The 24,524-nt window shown below is 58.0% G+C and overlaps 1 protein-coding gene across 1 annotated transcript; it reads left to right on the top strand.

Moving 5' to 3' along the window:
• Positions 1-1,623: 1,623 nt before the first annotated feature.
• On the top strand, positions 1,624-24,362 carry FAM163B (family with sequence similarity 163 member B). Its single transcript, XM_026094484.2, has 3 exons — positions 1,624-1,853; positions 22,299-22,414; positions 22,850-24,362. The coding sequence occupies exons 2-3, from the start codon at positions 22,322-22,324 to the stop codon at positions 23,231-23,233; spliced, it is 477 nt and encodes a 158-aa protein (XP_025950269.1). The 5' UTR covers positions 1,624-1,853; positions 22,299-22,321; the 3' UTR covers positions 23,234-24,362.
• The last annotated feature ends 162 nt before the right edge of the window (positions 24,363-24,524 follow it).

Raw genomic sequence — 24,524 nt, 5'->3', positions numbered from 1 at the left:
GAAGAGAAATATTAAGTTAGATATTAGGAGTGAGCTGGGAACCTTAAGCGCTCGTGTGGCAACGGAAAGTGAAGCTGCTGGGAGGAAGTCTAATGTCCGTACAGACGGAGACGCTCCGGCCCGAGCACGCCCGTCCTCCCGGCGCGGCTGCAGCGGGGCTGGAAGGTGGCAGTGGCCTTCAGGAGGGTCCCGCCTGCTCGAGCGCTGACAGCTTTCCGGCCCCCCGTGGTGGCTCGCAGCCGAGGCTGATGGCAGAGGGTGCAGTTAAGCACAGAGCCGGCTTCCCATCGCCGTCCCAAGGCGTGCTGGAGAGAGCGCCCGGAGCGGGATGGAAGTCCAGGCGCCGGGGAGGGCAGGGGGGTGGGATGGAGGATGCTGGTGAGACGATGAGGACCAGGCGCTGGCGAACGGGAGCTGGTTGGGCCTGGGTTTACCAGCCACCGGCACCAGAATTTTCCAAAAGAGGAGACTATTCAGAGAAAGCTGTGGACTAGGACTTTCAAAGGGACGGGACTCCCCTTCGTAGCTCAGATGGTGTTGGAACGGGCCCGGATCTGGGAAAAGGAGAGACGCTCCCTTCCCTGGGGATGGCGGTCCCTGAAACTAGAAAGCAAAGATGGGGCGCAGCTCCTGACGAGCGGTGCACAGGAGAAGGCCCCCTAAAACATGAAAAGCCACAGGGTCTTTGTGCAGCTAAATGGCAGTTTGGGGTTTTGCCTTGTTTTTTTAATGGCCCCTTGCAAACCTTGCGTGGGGTAGGACGCCTTCTCTGCCCTGGTGCCAGGGATGAAGGCTCCCGCGGCCAAACCATGCTCCTCCTCGCTCCCCCATGGCTCCTCCATGCATCGGGGCGGGCACGTGCCCTCTCCAGGACCTCCACCACGTCTGCAGGCTGGGGGCTTCTGGCTGGGGGACCGTGGTGGGGACGGCCCAGCCCCGTGTGGGGACAGCCCAGCCCCGTGTGGGGACAGCCTGCCCTGCCCATGGAGAAGGCCTAGATACGCGTGGGGCTGTCCCAGCTCTGTGTGCTGTGCGTGGGGATGCTCAGCTCCATGTGGGGTGGCCCCGCTCCACACGTGGGGACATCTGGCTCCGTGTGGGGTGCCCCAGCTCCATGTGTGGGGTGCACCGGCTCCATGTGAGGTGCCCCAGTCCCGTGTGGGGTGCCCCATTTCCATGTGGGATGCCCCAGCTCTGTGTGGGGTGCCCCGGCTCAATGTGGGTTGTCCTGGCTCCAGGTGGGGTACCCGGGCTCCATGTGGGGTGCCCCAGCTCCACGTGTGGGGTACCCTGGCTCCATGTGGGGTGCCCTGGCTCCCCATGGAGTGCCTTGGCTCCATGTGTGGGGTGCCCCGGCTCCATGCGGGGTGCCCCATCTGCCCCCCCGAGCCACCACGGCCGCCTGCACGGGGCCAGCCCGGCTCCCCGGCCCGACCCGCAGCCCCGAGCAGCAGCAGCGGCGGCGGCAGCGTCCGGCCCGGGGCAGCGGCGGGGGCGGCGGGGGCGGCGGTGCCGGTGCAGGCGCGCGCGGGGCTGGGGGGCGCCGCGCCGCCCCGCCGTCATTGGCGGCACCGGCGGCGCCGGGGCGCGGGGCGGGGAGCGGAGCGGAGCGGAGCGGAGCCGAGCGCGCTCCCCCGCAGAGCCGCGGCTGCCGGGACCGGCCATGTGCCGCCAGGGCGCTCGCTCCCGTCTCGCTCGCTTTGCACGGTAAATCGGTTTCTTTTTTATTTTTTTTTTATTTATTTTTTTTTTAACGCGTTATTTCTATTTTTGCATTGATGCTCTCCGAGCTGGAGCCTCTGGCAGACGCGGTCCTCACCTGAGAGAGCAAGGCGCAATTCCAATGTTTGCAGGTAAGAGGGACGGGGAGGGCGGCGGTGCCTGCGCGGGGACCCCCCCGGCCTTTGCCGGCGTCCTGCGCTCCCGGCCGGGCCCCGTCCGCGGCAGCGCCGGGCTCTCCCGCAGCGCGTCCCCCCTCCTCGCTCCCCCCGCTCCAGCCTGAGCCGCACTTGCTGCTCCTGCTCGCCACAGCCGCCGTGGGATGGCTGCTCCCCGAGCCCGGCAGCGGCCGCGGGGGGGGAGCGGCAGAGGACTCGCCCCGCCGTGACAGCTGCGGCGAGGAAGGGGTTTTTTTTTTTGGGGGGGGGGGGAGCAGACGGCGCCGAGAGGGACCTGGAGACCTGCACGGCATCTGCTGCCCTGTCGCGGGGGGACCGGTCGAGCCCCAGCACCTTGGGCCGGGATGAGAAGGAGCGGGGTGCTCCCGGCTTCGTTTCGCTGGTTCTTGCCATGTCTTTATCAAAGCCGTATGCGCGGAGGAGGCCGTGGGAGCGTCTCCGGGGTCGTGGTGGGAGGCCTCCCTCGGTGCCGTGCCCTGCCGGGCGCGCGGGTCGCGTCCTTCCCCGCTCCGGGGACGGCTCGTCCGCCTTCGCGCGCTCGGCGTGGGGCCAAAACCGGCCGCTCTCGGTGGCCGTCGGCACCTCTCACCCGAGAGCGGGGTTTGCACATGGACGTTGCTCAGTGCCTTGGAGGTGGTCTGCAAGCTGGGGGTCTGCGGGAGGGAGAGAGAAGGCTCCCAAGGGAAGATGGCTTTTCATTTCCCTGTATTGAGTGGTTCCAGACAGGATTATTTATGTCTGACATAACGGATCACCAAACTCGGAAGGTAGTGGGGGTGTGCTCCTACTCATTAAGGCAGACAGGTTTCTGTCAGAGTAAATTAAAGGTAAGAGAAGACTGCACTTGGAGGTTCAACAGATTGTCTTCCAGCCTAAAAAGAGCAGTGAGATCAGTGTAACAATTAAATGGGAAAATAGAATTCCTAAGTCACCATGATGGATGGCTGTCATTTTGGGAAGCCTGGCTGGTATCCCAATGTGTTTGGAGTGCAGACAGTTCTCCTGATTGACCTCATTCGAGCAGTAGTGCCCCGTGTGATTGGGTTTTTCAGGCAGTCCCTTCGCCATGTAAGCGTCTAAAATACAATGCTGCTGAGGGACAATAGTTTATGTGCATTGTTCATAAACTAAATGCATGAGCTGTGCAAACACCTGCGCTTAGGCACCGGCACCATTGCGATGGCATGTGAACAAAGAAAGGTTGTTTGCAACCCTCTATGGTTGTTTTTCTTCTTTTCTGAATCAAGCAGGAAGATGCATTAAAGTTGTCACTTGGTGAAAAGACAATTCAAACACCTTAAAGACCGTGCAGCTGTAATTAAACCTGAAACCTCTTTCCTCTACACGCTCTGATTTCTGTGCAGAACGATGACAGCAACTCGTAGGGACTGGTGCTGGCGCTCAAAAGATATAAAGAACTTCAAGAAAATGCTCCCTGAAGTGGCTGGCAGTGATTCATCGCCCCTCCATACGTTGGTTCTCACTTACGGAAAACATGGCGATGTGAGGGGAAAGAGAGGAAGCAGCCGCTCGGCACTTGTTCCTTTCTGCTTCCTTCTCGGTGAGCGCAGATTGCAAATGCAGGTAGCTCTGAGTCGCGCGTGCCTCCTTGAGCACCAAAGAGTCGCAGAACGTTAACGGCGCCGTGGTTATTAGCTGCGGCTCCGTCGCGTTTCTGTTTGCATTCCAGCAAAGCCTCGTAGGTAGTTCCAGTTGCCAGGTCTCATCCCGATCCTGTTCCGTGGTAATTGCAACGCTCTCCAAACCCTCGTGTAGGTGATACGAGAGTCCAGTCTGAACGTTTGCCTCACAGAGTTACAATCTCAGGAGGACGTTTTTGGAAGTGGCTGAGTAGCAGAGGACCCACTCATTTTCAGTGACGTGTTGGCTCAAGTCTTTTTAAGGGCCTTCCCATGTCTAAAGATGAAGAACAACCTACGGGAACCTCCTGAGGCTTCTCTGGAAATTCTGCTGGGGGCCAGATCCACGAAGGTACTGGGGTGCTCAGTGCCCTTGGGTGTCTGTGCACAGCCAGGGAGCTCAGCTGCCTCCTTGCAGCCTAGAGACGCTGACGCCGACCCTCGGGCCCATCAGGATAGGTCCTCGGTTCCCAGGGGTTAGCTCGGTGAGGAGTTTTGCCGTTGACCAGAGCTGTATGGCATTTACGTATCTGCGCAGGTTCCAACCTCTGGGCGTTTCATTTGGCTGTACAGCGCCTAACCGTGCCAGTGGTGTCGTAAGATATAGTCCTAGCTCGATGTCATGCTGGGGTACCTGGCTGTCGTGCTGTGAAGGGGGGCAGGATGTGGCCCGTGAGGAAGGGCTTGCAGGGCTCCCACGGGCATGGCTTGCGATGCCGCCCTTCGACGTGCAAGGAGAGCAGGGAGGGAGTGGAGGAGAGGTGGTAGGTGTGGGCTGAACCTGCAGCTAGTTCCTGTTCTGCTTTACACTCCTTCCCTTGTCCTGCTCTGTTACCTCCTTCTCTCCTCATGATGCAATTTATTACAGGATTTATTTACCTTTTGACTGAGGAAAAAACATATGTTCAAACACCACAGCTTGGCAGAGGCACTTAAAATACATTGGGTGATGGAGTCTGACCCCCTCCAGACCTTCCAGCCACATTGAGGTCACGGCTGAGACCTTCGTGCTGGGACAGAGCAGCCTGGAGAAAGCCCAGCACTAGGACCCTCCGCGCCCTGCAGCACCGAGAGAGCAGGCTGGCACAGAGGTCAGCTGGAAAGGTTGGGAAAAGAATTAAAAATTCTGGTAATTTTTTGAAATATCCTTGGACACATTTCTCCCTGGAAAGCTTACTGATAGCCACGACCCATTAGTAGTGGCTCGGGGCACAGGGAGACGAACCAGTCCCTGTGGGCTGTGCGGGTCTCAAGGTGATGGTGCCCCGTGTCGGACACAGCACGGAAAGGAGAAAGGGAAAGGAGCTGACTTAGGCCTAGATCACAAGGGCTGGCGCTGCGGTGGCCATTTGGGATCGTGTTTCCAGGTGAACGCTTGCTGGAGAAGGCATCAATCCTTGGGTGGGCAAAACCGCGTTCGGGTAAAGCTGCGCACGCCCCGGCGGCTGTGGCTCCCAGCCCGCTTTGCGTTCGCATGAGGTGTTTTGGGCTCGGGAATCCCGGTGCAGCTTGTTTCACCCCATCCTACGCTGCTGTGAACGCGCGTTTTCCACTTGAGCTGGTGGAGCACCGGCTGTAACCTGCAGCCCGGCGCGCTGTCGGGCCGTGCCGGCACCTCCCTCCGCAGGTGCCTGGTGCTCCTCGGCAGCCCGGGGCAGGGGGACAAGAGACGACTCAGGTGCTGGGGCGGCTTTGTGCACTCTCTCACTTGGGACAGAGTTTTGTCTTGCTTTTCAAGCACCTGGGATGGGTCAGAGCTGGTGTTTGGCTTCATTCGGAATAATGGCACAACACGAGCCTAGACTTGTTGCTGGATTTTGCCAGGCCACGGAGGTAGCTCAGCCCCTACCTGCTCTTCCCAGTGCTATTCTCCCTCTTTCATATCTGCACGACAAAAAAAGCCACTCGTAGCAACAAACCAGCGGGATCAGCGTGGCAGTTTGAGCTCGTCAAGCTTTGCTTGGCAGTACCCTAATTTTCTCCCGATGGGGCGTGCGCGCGGCGTGCACCTGCCTAGGATCACATCGGGGACGAGCTACAGGGCACCGCGGGCAGCTCCGTGCGGGCCTGTGCGCGTGGCAGGGTGCTGTGCACGCAGCTCTGCCTCCCCGTGATGCTCGTCTCTGCTCCACGGCTTTCATCAAAGAGATGGAAACTTGTCACATTCTCTCTGCAACAATATCTGACATTATCCAAGCAATTTGCCCTTGGTGTGTTTCCAGAAATAGTTAGGCCTACAGTAGACGCAGTTGACATCTGGATGCATTACCGTTGAGTTCAGAAACACTCAGCAAACAAGACAGGATCTGTTGTTTAAAGGTTATTTCAAGAGACTCCCAGCGAGTTAGCTGGCCGTGCAGTGGGGAAAGCCTTAATGGCCCTGTGCTAATTGCCTTTTCCTGAAGGACATTTTAGAAGAAAATTACAAGAAACTCAAAAGCAAGTTTCAGAGGGTCCTACCCATGCCAGGGACTTGATCCAAACGGAAGAAATGAGGAGTTTTTCTGTTTACTTCAGTGATGGTGGGATCAACCCCACCGCTGGGGCTGGGGGGACCCACCGGGGTTCAGCAGCAGAGCGGTTTCTCACATCACCATCATGGCCCGGTGGGGTCCACGTCAGCAGGGAAAGCTGGCGAAAGAGCCCTCCCCAAAGCTTTGAGAAGAAAATATTCTCATTTGCAGTGAGTAAAGTCACCAGCTCAGAGACAGGGGGTGCGAGACCGTCCAGCCGGGGAGAGGAGGCCGGGGAGGTGCAGCGAGCGTTCCCAGGGCTCAGCGAGGCAGGTGCAGGAGGTGCTCTGCAGACTACATCTTTTATGCATCATCTCCCCATTCAGTGAATAGCGTCCTTATTAAAAAAAGCAGAGAATGAGGCAAGTGAAATGTTTGCAGAAGCGAAGTGCCAGCCATCCCCCCCCCCCTCACCCAGGTGACAAGGAGGCTGCTAAAATGTGGCAGCAGGGAGGAGCGGTGGCTTTGCTGTCACTCGCACCAGCTTCCCATCTGCAAGCTCTCCTGGCGGAAATTACTCCCGGCTTCTTACCTCGGCCCGAGGGCAAACGGGATTAGTTCTCACCGCTAATTTCGTGCACCTCAGAGAACAGCGATGGGGAGGAAACCGGGTCACGTGCTCCCACATCTTTCACGCTGTTTTGCCGCTGTTTTTCCCTGGGAGCGAGCTGGGGCTGAGCGTGGTCGGAGAGGCTGGCGGAGGCCTCCAGCTCGCCCGAGCGCGCTGCCCTGCTCCGGGGAGCACCCGTCCCCGGCGCTCGCTGCTGGTCCCTCTCCACTGCCCAAGTCCTCCTCCGGCCTCGCCTGGTGCTGGCCTAAGCCGGGGGCAGATCCGCGGTGGAGCCCAGCCGGCGCGTGCCCGCGGGAGCGGAGCGGAGCCCGCACATCCCAGCCTGCTCCTTCCCGTCTGCCGCTCGCTTCTGTTTATGTGCCGATGCTCCAGCTCTTCCCTCACGCAGGTCAGTAACTACAGCTTCTTCTGCAGCCCTTTTCTCTTCTTCCTTGCTTTCTGAGATACCAATTGCAGGAAACTTAGGTAGTGAGATAGATAACCATCGGAAGCTGCCAGCCTGGAAGATAGGCTTTGCTTAAAGAGCTTGCAGGGCTTTTTTCAATTTCCACTGCACTCCAGCTTAGGCTCCCTCCACAGCTGCACTAATCGGCCTCTTTTTGGCAGGGGATAAAGATGATGATCTCCTTGATGGATGGGGGATGAAGCCCTCCGCATTGCCAGCTTAGGTGTGGTTTTGAGGCCACGCTATGGCTTTTCTCTGGTTACAAGTTCAAAAGGTCTGAACTGTGGAAGTTAGTTAGACTGGGAGAATTGCAGGTGGTGGGGCCTCCGTGAAGAGAGCCGTGATTGCCCTCCCTCGTGCTGTCGGGGCTCTTGGCAAAGTGGGAGATGTCCTTTGTGCTGCCACTCGTTCCCGTGCGGAGCGGTGCCTTGTTCCCGGCTGCCTGGAAAGCGGGTCTCGGTCTAGACTTGGCCATCACGGGCAGAACTGGCCCTTTGTAGCACTTCTGCTTGTACCTAAAGAGCTAAAATCAGTAAAAGCCAGATTATCTCTACTCACCGGGCGTTTCAGACTGCTGGAGGTTAAAGGGGAGAAAATACCAGCGTTAACGAAAGGCAGCGGGCTGCCTGCGGGAAGGCAAACACCCGCATCGCTGGTGCCGCGAGTGCTTTGAAACGCCCCGGGGACCGCGCCGCAGCTGCAAAGCCCTCGGCCCCCCCGGCCGCGCCGCCCCGGCCCCCCCAGGCTCCAGCGCATCAAAACGCCTCGAGGCTCAGAGACCTGCAAACCGGCACCGGCCGCACACGAGGGAGCTTTGGGACTTTGTTGTACAAGGCGATGCGTGGCCTTCACCGGCGCTGGTGGTTGCTGTGGTCGCGTCGCGGCGTGCCTGCGAGCAGCGGGGTTTGGCGGGGAAGTGCTGGCCGGGCCCGAAAGCGGCTGTATTACAGCATGCAAATTGCTGCTCTGTTGAAACATCCACTTACAGGGATGATTTCCTGCAAGAAAAATTACATACCTGCAGTTCTGGTCATTTTTATCCCCAATTTTCCACCTTTCTCCCCTGGGTTGTATGTTTATTTTTTTCCCCCAGGAAATAATATAATATTTTCTGACATAACTGGCAGTGACAGTGCAATCATCTGGACAGACCGCCGCGTCTGAAGACCGCTGCTTGTGCGTGGCAGGAGCAGGCTTCCCCGTTTAAGCAGCGGCTGTCGCTTCGGCTTCGCCATGCCGTTGATGTCTGGGTTCCCTTTGCTCTCAGTGTATTTTTGGAGCTGTTTGGTTTTAAGATCTGTCATGGGTTTTGCTGCCTGGGCTTTGGCAAATCACTGACTCTTTTCTGTTTCTGTCCATCTGTGCCTGCGCTGTAAAACGGAGATGATACTGTTTGGTCCGTCTTTTGCAGAGGGATTAAAAACTGTTTGGCGCAGGGAGTCTCTCGCTGGGCGCGTTGCTCCTTCCCGTGCCCGATTTTCCACGGTGGCTTGGACGCGGCAGCCGTCGCCCCAGAGCGCGCTGGCAGCCGGGCTCTGCTCTCCGGCGTCTGCCGTTGCAGCGCTGCTAAAATCGACGCGTCCCCTCTAGTGGCAGCCTGCGCAGCCTTCATCCCACGCACTGCTGATATTATGGGATGGATTGTATGGTAAAGATCAGCTTTGCTTAAGGGAAGCCTGACCGACCTGTGAATGCCCCGGTTGCAGCGAGCGGCTGCAACTTGACTCCGCTCCAACTTCCGCTGCGGAAACCGTTCGCGGCGCGATCGCTCTCGTGCTGCTGCTGGGGAGGCCGCTGAGTTAACACAACACACGTGAGGGCCACAGAGATCTTGCGGCCTTGGTGGGAAGCCAAGCTGGACTCCCTCCGGGGAAAAAATACCGTACGGAGGCTGCCGGAGACTCCGTTTCGAGCAAGTGTCCCAGCGCCTTGGCTGCTGGAAGCTGCCCTGGGAGATGCCTGGCCTCGCTGCTAGGCAGAACCAGGGACCTCTTCCAGGCTCCCCTGCAAGCCCAGGCGGGCAGGGATTTGCAGGGATGCAGTTTGTAAAGCTCTCGCATGGAAGGAAAAGGATGCATCTCCTTCTGATTGGTGTTGCCTGCTGGGTAACTAAGGCCTGGAGAGATTATTGATGTGATGTAGGGAAAAATAGCCGTGCTGCAAGGGCGGGAGTGAACTTGGGAGGGGCAGGATAAGAAGGGTTGACTTTGGTTTGCCATTGAGCTAATTTTGCAGGATCTTAGACAAAATAGGGGCAGGGGAAATAATTCAAACTTATGTCTGTCCCCGTGGGTTTCCCCCCGAGGCTCCTTCTCGTGTGCAGACGAGGAGAGGGAGCAGACGTGCACGTGGTTAGCCCCGAGGGCACGCACGGGTCCGCGGCGCTCGGTTCCTGCGCTCGGCTGAGCCCGGCTGCTCTCGCGGCCCCTCCGGCCAGCGCCGGCGTGACGCCGGGGCCAGGCACGCTCCCCGGCGAGAGAGGCAGCCACAATATTTACACAATTAGCGTTAGGCAGTTCCAGCTCGCTGCTTCTGATTTGCAACAGTTTAGCATCGCTGACTTCCCAGGAGTTATTCCTGCCTCTCGAGGTAGCTCGTGGGAGCAGATTCAGCCCACAGAAAGTCGGATTTTCTTGCTTGCACGTATTCTCCCTTGAGTTCCTGGCATCACATTTTTGTTTTTGTTTTTTTTTTAAATAAAACTGAATAGGTTATAGAAAACACAAGAGACGATGCGGGTTCCTGGCAGCCCAAGCGCTGATCTTGGTTGCGTTCTGGGTACCTTCGTAAATGCAGAGTTGCGTTGCTGGATGTCGGAGGGGCAGACGAAGGTGGGTCTTACAAATGTTACCTGACTTGATTGGTAGTCAATAAAAATCAGAAATATTGCTACATCAGTACTGTTGACTGCAGAGAGGTAAAATTGCTGAGCTTTAGAAACATGTAAATCTTAGAAACACTGCAAGGATGTCACTGTGGGTTTTGCCAGAAAAGGGAAGGTTTCCAGAAGTAAATACAGATGAAAACATTTGCAGGAACCTTGAAAGAAGAAGTATGTTGTGTGATGTGGATTCCGACACTGCCGAGGAACTCAAATACCGCAGTGTTGTACAGTTTCATGATGTCCCAGTTCAACCAACCAGAAAGAGATCTTGCTGGAGCTGCGCTTGCTGGAGTGGCAACAGCTTCAGCAGATGAGCGGTGGCCAGGGTGATGTCTAGACAGCTCGGAGAGTCCATGGAGGCTTGGTGGGAGGTTTTGCCACTTCGGCTGTGGATTCCCAATCCATCCCATCCGCGTGCATTTGCTCTGGGGCAGAAAGTGTTATTTAAGAGTGTAACGTGCGTACTTCCCACCAAGTCCAGGTGAACTTGTTGAAGTGAAGTGAGCTCATTGCAGTGAACTTGCTCACCGTTGGAGTGAAGGAAGGGGAAGTTCAGCCAGGACTCGGAGGGTAGAGCCGGGCAGCTCTGGGATGCGGGTCTCCTCCCGCTCGCACCCGTGGGCTGTCCGGCCTGGATGGAGGTGATCCCGCACGTGCATCATGGCTGGGCTTGGTGGAACCTGCATCCCGGGGCTGCAGAAAGCAGAGGCCATCCGCGGCGAGTGCAGTGCTCCGGGTATCCCGGCCCATCTGCCCTTCGGCAAGGCCGAGGAGGGACACGTTTTGTAGAGGCAAAGCACTCCAAGTGAGCAGCGATTCAGAGCGCTGATTGAGGCTTGTTTTTGGGGCATTTTCTGGTCCTTTGAGGTGCCACAAGCAAGGCATCGTTTAACTGCACAAGGCAGAAATTGCAAACTGCTCGGGAAGATGTCAGCATGGATTTGCCGCATCTACCGGCACCTGGGAGCTGCAGAGTTGAGAGCCGCGAAGGTTTCGGCATCAAACCCTGGCTCCCGTCGGGCTCGCGGGCCCCCGCTCCCGCTGGCACTCGGTGCCAGCAGTTGTGTTTATCCGGCTCCTGGGAAGGGAGAGGAAATTCGTCAGGTCGTGCGTGGGGAGCCCGGATCAGCGCCTCGCTCTCGAGGGCCTCGCCAGCGCCGAGGAGTCATTTCAAAGGCAGCGGCTGCGTCGCTCGGATGCTGGTGGCAGGCAAAAGATACATCACGTTGTGATATATCATGTGTTTTGATTTCTGAAAGATGCTATCCCTGGGAACAGTCGATATTTCAAACATTTGATCTCAGCAGCTCTGTTAAGCCCACGTGTTTTCAGGAGCAACAATTTGTGTGAAGGGTTTTGGCTGTTTCTTTATTTGCCAAATGATGATTTTCAGCGGAGCCGTATGAAACACTTAATCTTTTCTGCCTTTTGCTTATGCCTGTTTTGTTGTTGTGGGTTCCCTTTCCTCCGAGTTATATCTTTTCCTCTCTCTTCGCTCAGGAAAAGCTGTAATTGAATTAAGGTGAGGAAAAAGGAAAATTTACTGGAAATGGATCAGTATAAGTTGCCGGAAATTACCCTCTCAGACTGTTGTCTGCATCCATTCCCCTGATGCAGCAATGATAAATTCTTATTAAAAGGGTAATATAAGGGGGTTTTACTGCCTGTAGTTGCAAGAAAACTCCCAGTCGCAAGCAGTGAGGAAGCCCACAGCCTCCTCGTTCGTAATCAGAGCAATTTTGTGTGTCCTGTGCCGTGAACCGCAGCGTTGGCACCAGACGAAGCGTGTGCATTGCATTGCACAAGCAGTGTGGAGCAGGCAAGCCCTGAGTCCCCGCGTCCTGTCGACAGCGAATCTTAATTAGTCGGAGCACTAAGTCGTTGCAGACCCGCTGCTGGCGTGGTCTCCCGCTGTCTCTAAGGGCTTGGCCGAACCCGCGCCGCACCGGCCCGCATCCGCCCGGAGCAGCTTCTCTGCTTTATTCTCGGCTTTAGTCCTGTGTCTTAGCACCTTGTTGGACCGGAATGGGAAAAACCCTCTGCTTTTCCTTACACAGGCTGAACTTGAGCCTCTGCGAGAGCAGTGTGGAGCTGTAGCTATGGAAACTCCGTACCCTCGTTTGTGGTTTTCTGGGGTGTTTTTAAGGCGAGAAGGCGGATTGTGCTGGGATCCCGGGTGGGGCTGCTGGGGGTTGCTCGGGAAGCCTGGGGGCTCCTCGCCGGCAGAGCGCTGCCTCCGCGGTGGGCTGGAGCCGGAGCTTGGGATTCACCCGCTCTCCTGCGGCAGGAGGACTTGCACGAGCAGCCCAAGGTCACTGCAGCGGGCTGGTGTCGCGAGGGAGCGATGGAGGAGAGATCTGCAGGGCCTGGGAGGTGAAAACCCGGCAAAGGGACACTCGGAGTGACTGGGAGGAGAGGGGAGAGCTGCAGAGGTGGAGAGAGGGAAGGGGGAGAGAAAAGCAAGAATAAACAGTTTGCATGGAGACCCGGAGCCCGTGTCTGCCTGCCCAGGTGCCCCAGGAACAGCCGCCCGCCTCCCTGGGGTGCTCTGAGGTCGGATCCTCCCAAGGGGCTCAGTAGAAAGCTACGGGCTCAAAGTCCGGTGGTGATCCCCCAAGGAGAGTAAGAGCAAGTCGCCGTGGCAGGCTGTCAGGGATGCACCGGAGGAAAAGCTCCAGGAAAACTTCGTCCTCGTGGCACAGCAAGGGGAGAGGCGGCACGAGGGGCCGACGTGGTGGAGGTGGTGCCCGGGCAGCAGCTCTGGTGGTGACAGCGGGGTCCCCTCAGCCCAGGAGCTCGCGGCGGTTCCTGGTGAGCGCGGGCATGGAGCCTGCCCGGGCTGTGCTCCCTCCTTACTCCTTACAACGTCTGCCTGGCCCAGGGAAGGCACCTTGGCCTGGAAACGGGCTGGCGTTTGATAGACATCACGATACCAGGCTTCAAAAGCAGAGCTATGCCTCAGTTTCCCTACCTGTAAAATGGGTTTTATAATGACACTGCTTCACTGGCCGGAGGTGTATGGGTCTGAGGCCCTGGGCTTAGTCTGGGCTTTAGCTGGGATGTTGCATGAAGGCTGAATTTACAGCTGGGGCCAGCTGCTGCCTGCATTAGCCATTGAGCTTCACTTTGCTGTCCGTCGGTCCGCATGGTTTTGTTGTGGCCGAGGCAAAAGTGAAAAGGTGTAAGCAGCACCAGCTTTGAAGCTTGCAGTGTTTCTAACAGCAGAGGTTTGAATCCTGGCAGGGCCGACTCGGCCGGTCTCCCCCAGCCGCTTGCTGCAATGTCTTCCCGTAAGAATGAGGCTCCATATGGACTCTGCTGCATGGCCTGAGCCAAGAAACTCCTCCGAGCTACAGCAGTAACCATGGGAGGGCCACCATGAGAGCTGCTTCTCCTGTCACTTTGCATGGCTGTCAGAGGTGGCAAATCCTTGCTCTCCCACCGTGTGGTAGCTCTGTCCCGTAGGAGCCTTGTCCCCATCACCATCTTGGACATGTCCAAGACGTATGGGCTCAAGGTCCTCCTGCACGGAGGCTCTCCAGGCCGGGACTGTCAAACCCTTCTCAGTGGCAGTGTTAGTGCCATCAGCACCAGGAGACTTCCCGGGAGCTTTGTGGGTGGTTTTTGCCCTTTTGCACTGTGGCAATATGAGTCACAGCGTGTGTAAAACCTACCGAAGACAGCTTCATCTCCCAGACAGGTCGCTGGAACAAGAGCTGGGAGCTGCCGCTGTAACCTGCCGTCAGCTCAGCTGCCGCCTCGCCGCGAGTCACCTCACGTTGCATGTCCCAGCGGTCCCGTCCGAGCTACGGGGGCCACGAAACCACTGCTCTCGAGGCATGTGCCAGGTGATGTTACACTAGGAAAGCTGGCATGAGTTATTAGTGTAAGGCACCAAGGTCATGGACACTTGGGCTCCCCTGGCCTCATCAGACAGCGCAGCCATGGCTGGTTTTCATCCTGAAGAGCTTCCAAAATTCAGGGTGAATGGACCAGTGCTGGGGAGAGTTGCTGTTTCAGAAGTGATCCTGTAACCAGATATCACCCCAGACTGCTTCCCACCCTGTTTTGATGCCTTTGCTATGTGATGCACTTCTCAATGCAGATCTGCATTAGTTGGTTTGCTGATGATCAGGACAAAAAACTATGGTCTTCCTCCACTCTCCGCTCTGTGCAGTCAGCCTAGCTTTTGTCCAGGGAAGTGGATCATTTCTAAGTTTCCTTCCCTGAGGTTTCTTCTAGTAGAATTACCTTTATTTTTTTTTTCTCCTTTATTTTTTTCCACCCTTGGTGTGTCTTTTCAGCGCAGTTTTCTGACAATTAAGGCCGCCTGGTCTTCCAGCCTGCTCCCCAGCAGCCTGCTCCGTGCTCGGCGGCTGAGGTGCACGTTCCCGTTGGATGGCGAGGGAGAGGGCACCTGGGCTGTGCTTGGTGAGCTGGCCAGGAAAAAGTACAAGTCAGAACTGAGACTTAGTGTTAGTGCCTAGTAAGCTGATGCCAGCTGCTCACGTGGGCCAGGGGAGGTTTCCAAAACAGCCCGGCCAGGAGAAGTGTCTTTGGTGGTTGGGTGTTTCCCACCCTCTGACTTGCTTCCTCCTTAGCACTGGTTGCAATAGCTTATCTCAAGCTGGTAACACCAAGAACTGCTCACCCCGATGCTAAATATCTCAGGCTGACTAAGCCTCGATTCAGGAGGCAATTAAATGTTGCAGGGTAGAAAGACAGGCCTGTCTTTTTTTTCTTTTTTTTTTGAAGTTTAGGCTGCTTATGTGCGTTTTGGATTACTGCCTGCTTTCCAGCTGATGTATGGAAATAATTCCTGGTGCTTATGCAGCGTGTGGCTGTTTGGGCTGTGACAGGTGGGACTGCGGAGGGTGACACTGTGCTGTGGTTTGGTAACAGCTCTCGAAGTCCCGCGGGGACTGTCTGGCGGAGTGACGGCGGGGCCCCCGCCGCTGCCGCTCACCCTGGCCGGGTCAGACCCAGGGGCAAGTCCGTCCCAGCTGCACCGGTGGCTTCCTCAGAGCTAATTTTTGTCCTCACCTCTGCTCGGCTGGTGCTGGGCTGGGGGGATGTACTGGACCGGGGAGCGCTCAGTGCTTCGCGCTGGCTCAGGCAGGGACGCGCTGCGCTCCAGCCGCAGGACGCAGGCGCTGGGATCTGCGGCGGGGATGGAGACTGGATACCGGGGAAACCAGCTCTGTGTGCAGGTACCCACAACTGTTGCAGCAGCATAAAGGATTTGTGCATCCGAAAGCGCCTTTTTCCCTTCCCTGGGGTTGGCCTGGTACGAGATATTATCTCCTTCTGCTGGTATCACCTCGCGAGGCAGTAGTTTCCTTCCTGCACCCCGGGCTGCCGGGTGCACCGGGCAGCGGCAGGATTGCCCCGTGCACGGGGGTGGTTTGGGCTCTCCTTCCCTCTCGACTGATGCTTTTTGGAGCGTCTCTTCCTCTCCCTGATCTCAGCCATGCGCCCTGTCTTTTTACAGCGGGTCAGAAGGGTAGAGCGGGGTTATTACCTCCTGCTTCTCTCCGGGCGATGCTGAAGTGTCTGCAGACCCCTTCCCTTTCGCTCCGGGCAGAGGTAGCAGCCCTCGAGGGTCCCCAGGGCCCTGCCAGGGGCAGGTTTCCTGAGGGCAGCGTGCTCCGCCGGCCAGATTCAGCCCTCTCTCCCCTCCGCCCAGCCCCGGCAGCACCGTTGCACGCCGCTTAGCATCTGCAGTCGTTTACATTCGTGCCTGGAGTTGTGCTCCGTAAGTCTCCACGCCGCTTTGATGAGCTGTGCAAATATTATTTTTCATTAGGCGTGATTTAGTCGTGTTAAGTGACATTATTGCCTCGTTACGGCGGAGCACGTATTCCCTCTCGCAATATGCCGGGGCAGGAATCCCCGAGATTGATCCGCTTTGAAGGCAGCCTGGTTAAGTGTGCTGAAAAATCAAAGGCTCAGGAAGAGCCAATTTTCTATTTAAAAAATAATCATGATAATTTTTGGGGGGGGGGGGTGGAATCCCTAATTGTCCCACAGATTCCTGCTTTTTATTAAGTTTTCCTGTGATCCTTGCAAGATGTGCCTCAGGAAAACCCCAAATGCAGGGTGGCGGTTGCTGTGTGCCCAATCCCGGGGAAAGCCTGGGCCTCCTTGCCTGGGTTTCCTTCCCGAGGAGCTGCTCTGGCCCGGCACGCCATCCGGCTGCTCCGGCGGTGCGGCTGCTAACAGTGACACCCGCACGGTATGGATACGGCACGTCCTCAGTGGTCGGAGAAGCCTTATATGACTTAAAAGGAAACCCGTAGCTCTCTTTGAGGTCTCGGGCTACCGTGCAGCGTTTAGGAGAGCATTGCATTTAGGCTATAAAATTCTGCGGGACGACAAGAAGGACTCGCGGATGGACCGGACTTGCTGCCCGTTCGACCATCCGCGCTCGCCCTCCTGGCCGCCCCGGTGCAGCTCCGGGAGCACTTCGGGCTGCACGGTGCCGAGCCGAGGAGCAGTCCCCGGGGGCCGAGGGGGCTATCTCGGGCTACGAGAGATGCAAACTGTCCGGCTGTACCCGGTGCTCCTCTTGCATTAGCCTGATGCACGTGGAGGCTTTGTTCTTGCTGCCAGGGGAGCTAAAAGCAGCGTGAGAGCTTTGAACCAACATCTGGGGGATCAGAGGGCTCGCTCACCCCCAGCTCGCCTTTTCTTTCCAGGCCACGTCCTCAGGCGTGCAGGCGTTTTCCCCTTGCCCAAACTGCGGCATTGCAAGCAGCAGCCCGGGGGGGGGCGAGATCCTGTTCTGCAGAGCTCAGCGCTGCTCCAGCGATAGCCCTGCTGCTGAATAATTTATTGTGGCGCTGTATATAACTTGCCTTTTGAAAGTATCGTTTCCCGTTTGGACATTAGTGGGAGCTTCAGTGTCAGTCTGTTCCAGCAAGCGGGAGGGCCGGGATGCTTCAGCGGTGGGCGAAGCCACGTGGGTCGTGCTGCAGTCTCAGCTGAGCGCCCGTCTAGAAATTACCTCCGTAACAGTGCCAGTTGACTCTGCAATTAATTGCAGGCCAAGTCGCTGCTGTGAGGCTGCCAGAAAGCGACCGGCAGTTCCAGGTCGATGCGCAAATCTTTGCTTCCCGGCTTAATGCTCGTGAAGTGGGAACTTGGGGCAGGGGAGAGCAGGAGACACCGGGGCGGGGGGGGGGCTCGCTCACGGGAAGCCCCACGCTGAGACACGGACACACCGATTGCCGAGACACGCCGTGTCCCTCCGTGTGTCGAGCCCGGGGCGTGCTCAGCTGCTCTCCTCCAAGCCATGGGTGCACGCGTCCCGCATCCCACGCACCCCTTCCCGGCCCGCCGGCGGTGAGTCCCGGCTGTTTAAACCCCTGCTGTTCACGCAGAGCATCAGCCCCCAGGGCAGAAACGCTGCCGTCGGGAGGAGGAGAGCGAGCAAACCGAAGCGATGCGGGCCGTCTGCTTGAAGTGCTTCTCATACGGAAAGCCACGTTCTCCGCCTGTGTTCCTGGCAGCTGCCCTGTCCGCTGGCTCCATAAACGCAGAGTCTCCCGCTGGCACGCTGCCCGGCCGTTCCTAGCAGCCCTGCTCTAATTCATTGACTGGGTAGGATTACAGGAACCGGGGGAAATGCAGAAATCAGGCTGTATTTGCCACCAGACTCTCTTTGGCTTCGAAGTTATTTGCTGCTTCCCCACCACCCAGGCCGGTGGCTGCTTGCCGGGCGGTGGCTTTCGCTGATGGTTGGTGCTGTCGGAGCCCTGGGACCTGCTGTGGGACCAGGGGTGGAAAAGCATCTGGTCCAGCGGGATTTACCTCCGGGAGGTGAGGGCAAGCCGGGCTCGCTCCCAGACTTTGCAGCACCAAGGGCTCAGATCCCCTCTCCTCTGCCCAGGCCGATTTATTATCATGTTGTTCCCTGTCCCACGGGCTCTGGGCCACGGTCCTGGCTCCCCCGGGCTGCATGTCCCCAGCTCGGCGGCAGTGGCAGGCCTGCCCGGCTCGGGGACGCTGCAGCTCGGCCGTCCTGCGTCGGGCACGGCCGCCCAGCGCCCGGGCAGCTCTGCAAGCTCCAGGCGTGAGGTGGTTCGCCAGAAAGTTGCAACTGTTGGTTTAAAAAAAGAAGAAAAAAGAAAAAAAATGGTTTGTGGTTCAGGCTGCTGGTGGGCATGAGCAGCACATGCGTCAGCGAGGCGTCTGCACGCGCTTGCAGGCTGATAGTGCACCCGGGACCCTGTCGCGCTAGCAGGAAGGGTGCTGGCACCCTTGTGACAGCAAAGGGCCGCACTCGGCAGCGCAGCGATGCTCGGTGCTTCCCCGGGAGTCGTGGTCAGTAGGACAGGTAGGACAGGGCTGTCTCGGTGCAAAAGCTTTGACAGAAATGCCGCTTGAGCGTGGGGGTGTTTGTTTAGTCCCGTTTTTACAGGGGGGCCCAAGCCCTAGCCTTCGCCGGGTGCTGGGCGTACTGGACACGAGCAATCCTGTCAGCTCTCGTGTTTGTGCTGCCAGTTGTTGGGTACCTAATTTTATTGACATCTCCAGCTTCTGGAGGCTGGTGATTACGGCAGTTCCCAGCTACCTTGTTCAATAACAGGTTGTGCCTCTTCTGGCTGCAGAGGACAGGGGGACCCCTGAGCTGGCCTGGGCTAAATGCAGGTAGCACCACTTGAGTAGGGCAGACGGAGGTCTGCAGCTCTTCGTAGTTAAGATGCTCTTGTACAAACACATTTTGGTGAGACCAGCACTCCCATTTGAGACATGTTTTCTGGGGCTTGCCATGATGGTGGTTTCAGGTTGACTCTCTTGCTCTGGGCTCAAGGATGGGATGGGACAGGACTGAGATGGATGGGATGGGATGGGATGGGATGGGATGGGATGGGATGGGATGGGATGGGATGGGATGGGATGGCTGGAGGCCCCATTCCTCTAGAGGTCTGGTCTGAAGGTTGTCCTTAAAACACCTACAAATCCCCAAAGCTGGTTTAACTGCGCACTTGAGGGGCTCCTGAAGAAATCTCCGTGTAGTTTCCCTAGTGGTCGTGTGTCTCCTCCTCCCGCAGCTGCCGGCAGGCAGGGTCCGGCTGGTCCGCAGGAGCCGGCCGGGGCTGGAGCGCTCCAGCACCTGGCACGCTGCGGTCGGAGCCCCGCTTAGCCGGGGTGAGTTGGCTGGAGCCCTTGAGATGGCCTTAACTCCGGCCACCCCCCAGGGCTTTGAAGTCGTCCTCCCACCCAGGCCTCCTCTGAGCTGCTCTGGTTGCGCAGCAGCTCTGGCCCTCTCCTGCTAGCAGAGCTCTCCTCGGGGCTGAGAAATGAAACGCAGATGTGAGCAGCCTCTCGCGGCACCAGGCCGCTAGCAAGGCGCCTCCAGGCTCGCTCGGCGGTCCGGGGGGTTCAGCTGAGCTGCTGGGGGTGGCGGTTTGGGGTGGTTTCCTCTCCCCCTCCTTCTCCTTTCTGCATTTCCAAGTGCAATTCTGCGGTGTTCTGTTTTCTGTTGCCTGCGGGAAGCTTCCCTCACCCCCCCTTCACCCGGGCTTGGGTGGGAGACGTCTCCTCGGGGGGCTTCTCCACTCAGCCTCTGCAGCAAGGCCAGAAACACCCGTGATTTATGGGGCCTGGGTTGGATTCCAGCGTGCCAGGAAAGCCCTGCAGTTCCTCGCGGCGGCACAGCGGAGGGGAGAGAAGAGGCTTACGGGCAGAGCAACCCCAAAGCCTATGTCCTACAGAGGCCTTGGTCACCGTGCCCTGGATGCCCGGGGAGTTTCAGCGAGGACAGGCACCACCAGTCCGGAGCGGGAGCTGTTGGGAGCTCTGTGCACATCTTTCAAGGCTGCTGTGACCAGAAAATGCCGCCTGCCCGTGCCCTGGGGACAGGAGGCCTCTCCAGCTGCTGGAGGGCTGGATGGTGCCCTCCGGAGCGCTGCACCTGCGTTGGTAGAGGTCGTGGTGAGACCCGATGGGCAGCAGGGCTTGCTTCTGAAACACGGTAGCTCCTGCCAGAGCAGCCTGTAGCGAGAATGCGGTGAAATGGCTTGGGGCTGTCGCGGCGTTGTGTCCTTCGCGCCTTGCAAAGGCAAAGCAGGGCGGGAGGGAGGCAGGAATTAGCTGCATCCAAGTGCTCGTGTGCCTGGACCAGCATCCCGGGAGCTGCTGTGAGCTTGGCAAGCGTCAGGCCGTTCCCCATCCGACACTTTGGTGTCCCAAAGCTGGGGCAGAGCCCAACGCCGTGGCTCCCACGCTCCAGACTCCCCAGCTACCAGTTTCGCCCCAGCCCCATTTAGAGGGGCTTTGGAAATAATATATTATTATAAATAAAGGAAACACAAAAAGCACTCTGGCATCAAGCTTGTGTAGCCGTTTCCAGGGCTCCTGGGTTGTTGGGCTCTGCTTTATTTGAACCCAACGTGGCCCCAGCCGGGATGCGCTGGGATGCTGCCCGCAGCGAGGCCGGGCTGGGACAGGGCAGAGGGGTCCGGGCGGCCGCGGCGGCTCGAGGGCTGCGCCGGCACCCAGAGCCGAGGAGGGGGCCGGGGGGGGGGGCCGGGGGGGGGGGGGGGCTGCTTTCCTCATACCGGGGCTGCTGCATACTTGCGCCAAGACCACAGCAGAGCTGCGAAGCACTTCCTGTTACCGAGATATTTATTACTGAATATATGAATCTGGGAGCCTGCGGAGCGTGAAATTAGGAACAAATGTAAAAAAGGAGGTCTAGACAGGAATTGTTCTGCTTATGGGTCTCCATGTGCTGCTCCCCCCTCGCCGCCTTTGCACACTGCAGAGTTTAGTGCTTCCAGGTACTCAGCTTTAATAAGACAAGTATGTTATGGGGTGGGGGGGGAAGCGAAATGCAAAGGCTCGCTCTGGCCCAAGCAGTGGCTGCAATGTGATGTTCAGCCACCCGTGGCTGGCGTTTGGCGTGGAGGGAGGAAGGGATGCCGGCTCCGCAGGGCAGACCGGCAGGTAATTAAGAGGCGAGCAAATGAGGGACCCCCGTCAGGGCCATTGCTGCAGACCTTGCACCCGTCCGTGCAATGGTCCTTGCACACCGTGCTGCCGGGAGCCGGGGCCTGGCTGCCCAAACCCCTTCCAAAAAAGGGTCTCACCGCTCTACATCCCTCATGCATTTTTTGCAACCGTTTCCCCCGGCTTTACCCCCTCCCGGGGGGGTTTTGCCCACGGCAGGAGGCCGGGTCGCCCGGCGCTCGCTGGCGTGTGGCGCATGGCTATAAATTACGCTGGCTCCTGCCGCGCCGCTCAGCAGCAGCATAAAATGTGATACTGCTTTATCCATTCAGCACTTACCCAACTTTAGCAGGACATTAAGCGCCTGAAAATATGCCATGGATTTATTTGCTTTGGAAGCCAGTGAAATCCCTGACAGATACGGCTGCTTTTCCTCTGGTGCTGAAGTAATTTGGGGCTGGGGTGGCTGGGGTTTTTCTTTTTTTTGGTTTTTTTTTAACCCGCAAGCGTGAGCTGTGGGCCAGCGCTGCTGAAGCGCTCGGGAAGGAGGTGGCCGGGACCGGCTTGTGCTGCTCATCCCGGCGCTGCCGGCTCCAAGCCCTGCCTGGGTGCCACCCTGCTCAGCGCCGGGGCCGTGGGTGACCGTGACCCCCCCCACCACCACCACGGGTCATCCCCCCCACCGAATTGCCACCAGTGCAGGAGCCACTGGCGTCCATAACTCTCTCTTTATAAAGGCAGATAGAGCTATCTTATATGTAACTATAACTGCTACATAAAAGTTATAATTAATTAATTAGCAACACTGTGTACATAGACTAGATATGTGTATATATTATCTATTATGTATCTCTTATAATATTAAACATATATATATATATATATATTCTATAGCCTGCTTGTAGTCTCTGATGGTGCAATGGCCTCTGCACCATGAGAGCAAGCCAAGCCATAAATGAGATAATTATCATATAGTAGTATTATTATACAAATGAAAAAATATGTATATATATTTTTATACACACACACACACACACACACACACACACACACACACACACACACACACGTGTGTGTGTGTGTGTGTGTGTGTGTGTGTGTGTGTATATATATATATATATATATATATATATATATATGTATCTCCATACATAAACAAGTGATGCACGAGTCCTGCTCTGCCGGTGCCCCTGCTCTCATGCTCAGCCGGGGGGGGGGACACGACTCCCCAGCGCTGCCACTTTGAGCGAGCCCTCCCCGAGCCGGGTCAGGGCCCCGGAGAAGCAGCCGGACTCCAGGAGCTGGGGACGAGGGGGGACCCAGGACCGGGCACGTCGCCCTGAGCCCGGCACCCCCGCGTCCCGTCACCCCCGCCGGGCTCTGTTTTGCAGGCTGTTAATGGAGAGGAGGGCGAATGACAGCCGGGACCGTGGTCATCACAGGTGGAATATTAGCGACTGTCATTTTACTTTGCATTATCGCCGTCCTCTGCTACTGTAGGCTCCAGGTAAGGCCGCGGCACCGCGCTCTTGCACGGACGGGCTGCGCTCTTGCACGGACAGGGCTGCTCTCTTGCACGGACGGGGCCGTGGTCTTGCACAGCACCGGACATGTGTGTGGGGAGGGCGGGGGGGTGGCATTTCAAGACCCCCCCCCCCCCGGCTCCTGCTGCCCAGGGTGCAGGGAGCAGCCCCCTCCTTGGCTGCAGAAAGCATCGCCAGCAGCGGTGCCGGTCGTAGCCACTGATGGTGCAATGTCCTCCGCACCGCGAGGAGCAAGCTGAGCCCTAAATGAGCTGGATGAAGATGTTTTCCACCGCCAGCTCCAAGCTGGCGAGCAAAGCACCTCACTTCTTGCAAGGCAACAGCCCCCACCCCCCCCCAAAAAAAAAGAAAAAAGGTGTCTGTCTCCTGCAAGGCTGAGCGCTGCCCTCCCGTTTCAGTACTACTGCTGCAAGAAGGATGAGTCCGAAGAGGACGAGGAGGAGCCCGACTTCGCCGTCCACTCCCACATCCCGCCGCTCCACTGCAACCGCAACGTAGTGCTGACCAACGGGCCGTCCCTGTACGCCTCCTCGCCCTTCGGCAAGGCGCCGGGCCGCCCGCCCTGCCCCGGCTGCTCGCCCTTCGAGCCGCCCACCTTCTTCCTGCAGGAGCCCCCCGAGGAGCTGCCCAACGGGGGCGACCGCGTGAGCTACACCGCGGCGAGCCAGGACGAGCTGGAGCTGCCGGTGAGCGTGGCCAGCCTGCAGGCCCTCAACCCCAACCGCCTCTCGGCCATGCGCGAAGCCTTCTCCCGCAGCCGCAGCATCAGCACCGACGTGTGACGGCGCCGGCCTTAACCGCGGGGAAAACGCAAAGGAAAAGGAAAAAAAAAAAAAATCCATGGGAGTGTTTTTAAAAAGGGGAAAAAATAATGAATGTATTTCTACAGAGCTATGCCAAATTGCTATGTAAAGGGTGAGCAAAAAAAACCCCACCGGGTGCAAGGGTAAGGACGGTTGCAGCAGGGACGCAAGGTTTTTCTAGGCACCGTGTTGCAATTTTTTTGTTTGTTTTTATACAGAGGATTTTGATATCGTGCAGCCTTTTATAAATAGTAAACCCCCCCCACCCCCACCCCGACGCTCAGCCCTGCCCCAGGCCCCAGCACGCTCGCACTGCCGTTTGGGGTTATTTATGGCTCACGGGAGTGAGTCCCCCCAGGGCTAGGATGGCCGGTCGGTGCAACGCCTGGCCCTGCCCGGGGAGGCCGCCGGAGCCGGAGCCGGAGCCGGAGCCGGGCCGCGGCTCTGCCGGTGGGAAGGGGCTCGGCGGGGGCAAATGCACAAACAGGCTGAGGGGCTTCTAGGGGACAAGGAAACGATGCACCGAGGGGTTTCGGAGGGAGAAATCTCCCCAGTGCCTCCCCTCGCCAAGTAACGCCATGCGCGATTGCTAGTGCAGGGAGCCGAGTGCCGAGCAAGAGGCAGCGAGAGCGAGTGTGTGCATTTGCGCACCCATGCATGCACCTTTGCACATGCATTTAAAAAAAAACATGCCCCTTTCTCCCCTTGAGGACTGCGGTTTAGGTTTAGGCAACGCCCTGGCTGCGTTTTCCACCAGCAGCAGGGTCCGGCCGGCCGCACCGGTCCCCCCCGCACCGGGCACCGTGGGGGCTGCCGCCAGCGGAGCACGCACTGAAGGTCCCTTTGTGTTAAACGGGGTCAGAAGGAGCTAGCTGGTTATTCCAGTCCCGCATCAGCTGGTTATTCCAGTCCCGCATCCATCATATATTGCAAGGAGCAGCGTTTCTGGCTCTGCTGCTCCCCCCCGTGCCGCTGCAGCTCGTCTTGCACCGTGCCGGCCGGCTCGCGGTGCTGCGCCTGAGCCCGGCTTGGAGCAGCGCTCCGGCTTACAGCCGGACTCACAGCGACGGACAGACGGACGGACGGCTGCGACCAGCCTACAGGCCCAGCACCGCGCGCTCCTGCAGCTTCCCTTTTTAAGGATGCAGTGAGAAGAAAAAGCCGGTGCTTCAGCTCCATCAGCTTACGAATACCGGCTATAGCCCACCTGGGTATTTTACTTTTGACCTCGGGGGCTTTTAATTCCAGGGGAAACCTTTTGAAGTACCCG

This window comes from Dromaius novaehollandiae, chromosome 20 (genome assembly GCF_036370855.1).
Source record: "Dromaius novaehollandiae isolate bDroNov1 chromosome 20, bDroNov1.hap1, whole genome shotgun sequence".
NCBI classification, from domain to species: Eukaryota; Metazoa; Chordata; class Aves; order Casuariiformes; family Dromaiidae; genus Dromaius; species Dromaius novaehollandiae.
Note: the sequence above shows the minus strand (reverse complement) of the source record. Positions and strands in the feature narration are given on the sequence as shown.

Bases quoted from the DNA above. Each gene is read 5' to 3' on its own strand.
- FAM163B (XM_026094484.2), top strand. From the start codon at position 22,322: ATGACAGCCGGGACCGTGGTCATCACAGGTGGAATATTAGCGACTGTC. The intron at 22,415-22,849 runs GTAAGGCCGCGG...CTCCCGTTTCAG, and splicing joins TCTGCTACTGTAGGCTCCAG to TACTACTGCTGCAAGAAGGA.